The 6,814-nt window shown below is 54.7% G+C and overlaps 1 protein-coding gene across 1 annotated transcript in view; it reads left to right on the forward strand.

Moving 5' to 3' along the window:
- RASIP1 (Ras interacting protein 1) overlaps window positions 1-5,538 on the forward strand; it is an 11,650-nt gene extending 6,112 nt beyond the window's left edge. The window contains 8 exon segments of the mRNA XM_025048832.1: window positions 1-264; window positions 1,043-1,080; window positions 1,302-1,453; window positions 1,566-1,669; window positions 2,906-3,149; window positions 3,355-3,527; window positions 4,440-4,587; window positions 5,155-5,538. The exon segment at window positions 1-264 is cut by the window's left edge and continues 61 nt beyond it. Of these exon segments, the coding sequence (XP_024904600.1) occupies window positions 1-264; window positions 1,043-1,080; window positions 1,302-1,453; window positions 1,566-1,669; window positions 2,906-3,149; window positions 3,355-3,527; window positions 4,440-4,587; window positions 5,155-5,354 (1,323 nt within the window). The 3' untranslated portion in view covers window positions 5,355-5,538.
- The last annotated feature ends 1,276 nt before the right edge of the window (window positions 5,539-6,814 follow it).

The following is a 6,814-nucleotide window of genomic DNA, read 5'->3' on the forward strand; positions in this document are numbered from 1 at the left end:
GGCCGTGGCCTGCAGGAGCGCAGCGAGGCGCTGGCCGCCTACCTGGACGGACGCGAGCCTGTGCTGCGCTTCCGGCCGCGCGAGGAAGAGGCACTTCTGGGCGAGATCGTGCGCGCTGCGGCCGCGGGCACTGGGGACCTGCCACCGCTAGGGCCAGCCACGCTGCTAGCTCTGTGTGTGCAGCATTCAGCCCGGGAGCTGGAGTTGGGCCACCTGCCGCGCCTGTTGGGCCGCCTAGCCCGTCTCATCAAGGAGGCTGTCTGGGTGAGCACCCCTAACCACTGTCCGGCCCCATTTACGCCCCAGGTCCTTTCCCCAGCCTCCCCTCGCCATCTTCCACCCCAGTATTGTAGTTGGGCGGGGCGAAACTACCTCTCCCGTGATGCCTCAGGAAAAGCTTGGACTATTATTAAGCAAGGGGTTCTCCTGGGTCGGAGGGAGTTGTGGATTAATCCTCTGCTTGAAGACAAGGCAGTACCTGCTTTTGCAGCTGTCGGATAATGGCAGAACCCATTCTGGGAGTTGGGAGAGCGAGGCACAGGGCACAATATACGCCAAAACCTAAGTGTGAGAAGCAGCCTTTGGATGAAAAGTTGCAAGAGACGATCGCGAGAGGTGGCCCCAGGGGCAGCTCATTGGGTCTGAAGCCTGGAGCAGCGGTGGGCGAGACCATTCCCAGAGGAGAGGGAGGAGGAACCCACTAGACCTACAGAGAGAAGCGCCAGGGAGAAGCCCCGGGTGGGGGGCGGGGAGACGGTTACATACTAATAAGCTCAGGGCTGTTAGGAGATTTAGGAAGTTTCTTGAGGGTGAGAAGTAACTCTAGGTGAGCAGAAGTGGACCTGAGGGAGATAAACCACTCATAATCATGTGTTTTAAAAGAGAAGAGGAGAGACCATTCGGACACTTGAGAGTTAGAGTCCATCTAAAAAGTAGGGAGAGTTTCTGTCAAAAAAAGGTGCTTCCGGAAAAACCAGGGTGTTACCTGGCAGGCCTTCCGCCCCATCCCCCTTACCTTCATTTTGATCTTATCGTTCTGCAGGAAAAGATTAAAGAAATTGGAGACCGTCAGCCAGAGAAGTAAGAGAAATTCTGGGGAGAAGGACCTCGTGGGGTGCAGGGGTTGGGACGTGCAGTCAGTTCAGTGTTCACCCCACGCGCGTCTTAGTGCAAGTTTCTGTCCTTTCTTCCTTGGGACTCGACTTTTCCAAGGAAGTCAATCCCCAATTCGACCCACATCTCGGGGTTTGGACACTGTGGTGGGATGTGCAAGGATCACGGGTCCTTTCCTCCTTCCACAGCCACCCTGAGGGGGTCCCTGAGGTGCCTTTGACTCCCGAGGCTGTGTCCGTGGAGCTGCGGCCACTCATGCTGTGGATGGCCAACACCACAGAGCTGCTGAGCTTTGTGCAGGAGAAGGTGCTAGAGATGGAGAAGGAAGCGGACCAGGAGGGTGAGCTCAGGCCCAGGCCGGTCCAAGCCCCGCGCCATTCCCCGCACCTGGGGACCTGGGCTCCTCCCTGCCAGCCTCTGGCTCTCCCTCTCACCCCGAGGCCTATCCTCAGACCCACAGCTCTGCAATGACTTGGAATTATGTGACGAAGCCATGGCCCTCCTGGATGAGGTCATCATGTGTACCTTCCAGCAGTCTGTCTACTACCTCACCAAGGTTGGCCTTGACCCTTGCTTCCTGTGTGGCATAACCTCACTTCCCATTTGAACCACGTCACGTTGCTCTGATGTCGCTTCCTATTTGACCTCACGATATTTCCTGTTTCTCTGACATCACCTCCCATTTTGCTGTTCTGACACCATTTCCTGTTTGAGCCTCCATCGCTTCCTACCTTTCTGGCTTCTCTTCCTGTTTCTGCAACTATCTGCTCTTAATAGTCTGGCCTCGCTAACTGGCTGTATTGCCATTAACATTCTCTCAAGCATCCTTTTTCTAAGTCCACTATTCAATCACTGATAAGTCAGATGATTGATGATAGATAGAGAGATAGATCGTATATATAGATCAAATAGTGTAAGTCAGATGATTGATGATAGATAGATAGAGAGATAGATGGTATATATAGATCAAATAGTGTTGGGCACTGTCATTTAAACGTCCTATTTAATCAGGCCTCACTTCCTGTCTTTGCTGATTTCACTTCCTATTGCTCTGAATTCACTCTCTTTTGGGAGCCACAGGTGTTTTTCACCCCGGAGTGCCCATCCTACAGGACCTACCTGCTGCTCCATCGCCATCCTTGACCTTAATACTGTTTCTTGGAATTCTCAGGGTTTCTGGCTGATGATGGGCCTGAGTCCCTCTCTGTAAAGTGAAAGGGGACCTTTTGGGACAGATAGTCTGTGTTCCTTGAGGAGCCTTGATTTGGGGAGCCCTTTCCTCCAAGCCCTTACATCCGGTACATCTCTGCCGAGTGTGGTTTTATTTCATTTCTGGCTCTGACCTCATTTCCTGTCCTTGGCCTGATCTCACTTTCCACTGGCTAACTGCCACCCCACTTCTACTTCCTGACTCTCTATTCTTTTTCTTTCCTTCGGGAATTCTGGATAAATAATTCTTTGACCGAAGGGGGCCTCTTTGTTCAGTATCCTTTGTCCTCCTCGAGCTGTCTTTGTTGAGAAACTTTAAATCCGGTAAGGCACCAGAGGTGGTCTTAAAAATACCCAAGAAACTTCTGGAAAGCCTTTCTTAAGACTTGAGGTATCCCAGGCCTGACGAATGCTAGAAACCCAACTGGAAAGTAGGAATTTGCTTATGGAGACCTCTAGGGTGTAAAATGGACTACAATTCCCAGAAAACTTTGGTGGTGCTCCCCAGTGTCTTCATGGCCTACCGCCCTGAAACTTCCAGAGATTCCAGTCTGATCGCTCGTTTGCATCTCTATCTCCTCAGACTCTGTATTCAACGCTGCCTGCTCTTCTGGATAGTAACCCTTTCACTGCTGGGGCGGAGCTGCCAGGGCCCGGAGCAGAACTGGAGGCCATGCCGCCGGGCTTGAAACCCACCCTGGGCGTGTTCCAGGCCGCCCTGGAGCTGACCAGCCAGTGCGAGCTGCACCCGGACCTCGTGTCTCAGACTTTCGGCTACTTGTTCTTCTTTTCCAATGCATCTCTTCTCAACTCGCTGATGGAACGAGGTGAGGGTGGAACCGGGAGGGAGCGGAGAGGCAGAAACAGGATCCACTGAGACTCACGTCAAGTCGGACACACCACTGGCTCAGGCCTCACCTTCTGGGACTCTGGAGAACCGGCTCCCTATCCCAAGCTGAAGGACAGGAAGGGCCTGGCGGGCAGGAGTGCGGGGTGCAGGCACCCATTGGGCCTGCTATCATTTTCCCACAGGTCAAGGCCGACCTTTCTATCAATGGTCTCGAGCCGTCCAAATCCGAACCAACTTGGACCTTGTCTTGGACTGGCTACAGGGGGCTGGGCTGGGTGACATTGCCACTGAGTTCTTCCGGAAACTCTCCATGGCTGTGAACCTGCTCTGTGTGCCCCGCACCTCCCTGCTCAAGGTGATTTTTGACCCCTGACCTCTGACTCTTCAGTCATCCTCTATTCAGCTTACCCTTGAAACTTCCCTTGGACTCCAGGTTGTTCTCAGTCCCAGCTCAGACACTGTGGATGAAGGAAACCAGCAACAGAAGTGTCCAACCTGGGTTACATCTGAATCCCAATGGGACTTATTAATAGTAGTTCCCAGGGCCCCCTCCCTCAGACACACTGATTCAAGAAGTCTGGTATGAGACCAAGGAATGTGATGGTTAAAACATTCGTTGAACATAAACTATATGCTAGATACTGTTTACCACTTCTAACGGAGTGCTGACTAAGCCCCGTGAAGTAGGTTATTGACGATTTTTTTTTTTTTTCAGACAAGGAAACTGAGAATTAGGTAGGATAGTTCACTCGATTTCATTTATTTATTTTTACTTGTTGAACTTTTACAGAGCATTTAATAAGCACCAGGCAGTGTTCTAAGAACTTTATAATCTTGCCATATTGAATCTCATAACCACCCTAGAAGGTAGCCCCTCTCCCCAGTTTACAGAGAAGGAAAGTGAGGCACAGTGACTTGCCAGAAGGTAGTAAGTCAACAGGCTGGAGTTCTTGAACCCAAGCAATCTGGGTCCAGAATCTCTGCTTTTAACCACACTGATGATTCTGATGCCAGCGAGGGTAGGTGTAAAATTTTTCAAACAGATAACAAAAAGTGGCCAAGGTGGAATAGTAACTCCCCAAGCACACGTCATCAGCTTCGATAATATAAACGAATGGCCGATTTTGCTTCCTCTCCACCCCTGCCTACTCCTATCTTTATTTATTCTAAAGCAAGTCACATTTTTTCTTTGGGCCCACCCCCTTCATGGAGGCCTCCCACATAGGGTTTCTCAGACCAAAGATTTCTCACCTCATCTTCCCACCAGGCTTCATGGAGCAGCCTACGAACTGACCACCCCACACTGACCCCTGCTCAGCTCCACCATCTGCTCAGCCACTACCAGCTGGGTCCTGGCCACGGGCCACCGCCTGCTTGGGACCCTCTGCCTACAGAGAGAGATGCTGTGGACACAGGTGAGAAGAAATGGGGACAGAGGCATTGGGACTATCAGCTTTACTCTGTCCTCAGGCCCTGGGAATCCATAGCCCCAGCCCCTTCCTCTTTCTGACCCAGGATTTTGGACCCCTAGTCCTCTCCTCCTCCAGGAGGACCTCAACCCTTTTCTCCACCAGGGTACAGGAGTTCAAGGCCCCAGCTCCTTTTTTTCCTAGGGGGTTCAGCGCCCCCAAGCTTCTTCCTCCCACAAACTACCCTCCCCATTATCTGGAAGTCCCAGCTCCAAGCCCCTTCACTCGAAAGAATTCTGAAAACCAAGTAAAACTTTGCCCTTCCGTCCTCGTGGACCCAAGAACCATACTCCATCGGCCGTTTCCCAGGCAACGGTGGCCTTTCATAGTCTGAACTACAACTCCCATGATGCCTGCGGACTCCAAGTGTTGCATTCGCGTGGACCCCGCTCCAGGAGTTGTTGGGGGTTGAAGTTTCTCCTTCCTTCGGGCGCGAGGCAGCCTCGGCTCTTTCCGACACTGCTGACTGATGCCCATTTTCAGAATTTAACTTCGTCTTCTTCGCCCTCATAGGGGACATCTTCGAAAGCTTCTCCTCCCATCCTCCCCTCATCCTGCCTTTGGGCAGCTCGCGCCTGCGCCTCACGGGTCCCGTGACGGACGACGCCCTACACCGTGAACTGCGCAGGCTCCGCCGCCTCCTCTGGGATCTTGAGCAACAGGAACTGCCGGCCAATCACCGCCACGGGCCTCCCGTGGCCACGTCGCCGTGAAAACCAATAGCAGACGAGCGCGGGAACCTTAACGAGTCCTCGGGTTCTACTCAGCGCGGAGCCTTCTGGGAGTTGTAGTTCTTTCCCCCGCGTGGAATGCTGGGAGTTTGCGTTTTCTGGTCGGTGAGGATGGGACAGTGGGAAGATGGGCTTGGGGTTTGAGTGCCAGGAGCAATAAACGTATCTGTGGTATTGGCGACGCCTCTCTTGTTGAGACCGGGGAGCGCTAGTGATGATGGTTTTCTGCGGAATACTTGCCTGGAGCCTTGGGCTCCTGCCGAGTCCGAGGAGGTATTTATAGCCACGGCCTCAGCTCGCCCTTTTGCACGTAATCCAACCCAGGAGCACCGCAGCGTCCCACGAATCTCAGGCCAGAGGTCGAAGCTTGCTGGGCCGAATACCCGGCGCTCAGTCCTGCCAGTGGGAACCAGCCACCTTCTCGTTTTGATCCCCGAAGTTCATACTCCAGCCCCTCCTCCCTCAGACCCAGGAGTCTGGGTTCCCCGCCCCCTTCTGGATCTTTCTGCCTGTCAGACACACTGCGGAGTCCCAACGCCTCTGTCCCTATTCCCAGCATCCGGATCCTGGGCCCCCGACCCGCTTCTCCCTCAGACCCAGGAGTCCGGGCCCCGCCCCCTTTCTTTCAAACCCCGGAATTCAGGTCCCGAGCCCCCTCCTTCCTCAGACCCAGGAGTCCGGGGCTCCAGTTTGAACTTTGCACTCCCCTGAATCCGACTCCTGCTGCTGCGTCAGGGAAAAAGTAAACGACAGGTGGCACCTGCCTGTAGGGTCGGGACGCGACCACCTGCCCCTGCTGCTCACCCGGCGCCACTCTCCCGACACCTGCTTCTGTCAGTCCTCGCCACCGCCCCGCCCCGTCCCGCCCACCCCGCAGCCCCGGGCTGCTGAGGAGGGGCGAGCCAGGGAACCCCGACGTCCGCCCCGCCCCGGTCCCTCCCAGCCCGCGCCTCCTCCCCTTCTCAGGGTCGCAGGCGGGGCTCCTGCCTCCCCCTCCACCCCCGTCCTGTTTCATGGGCTCCCGGCACTCTCCAAAAAGGGGGATCCCAGGCAGTTCCAGGCTGGCGGAGCGGGGCCTACCGCCTCCAGCCTAGAACGCGGGACTCGACCTTCTCCGGAGCACAGCTGCGCCGAGCCCCCCCGGTGAGGAGGAGCTCCTGGGGTGGAGATGGGGAGACCCACTTTAACTCTTCTGTCCCCTCTCTGATCCCAGTCCCTTCCCCACAGACCACTGTGGCTGACACCTACCCATTCCGTTCTCGAATGCAGATGACCGAAACCCTTGCTTTTTGCAGGGACCTACTGGGTCCTTTTCCCCTTTTGACGATCCAGGATGTTAGATCCTCGTCCTCTCAGAGTATTGAGGTCCAGCCCTTCACCCCCTTTCTCCACTGTCATAGACCCAGAGGCCCAGGCCTCTAGTGCCCTCCTTCTTAGGACCC

Source organism: Pteropus alecto, unplaced genomic scaffold (assembly GCF_000325575.1).
Source record: "Pteropus alecto unplaced genomic scaffold, ASM32557v1 scaffold41, whole genome shotgun sequence".
In the NCBI taxonomy this organism is placed as follows: Eukaryota; Metazoa; Chordata; class Mammalia; order Chiroptera; family Pteropodidae; genus Pteropus; species Pteropus alecto.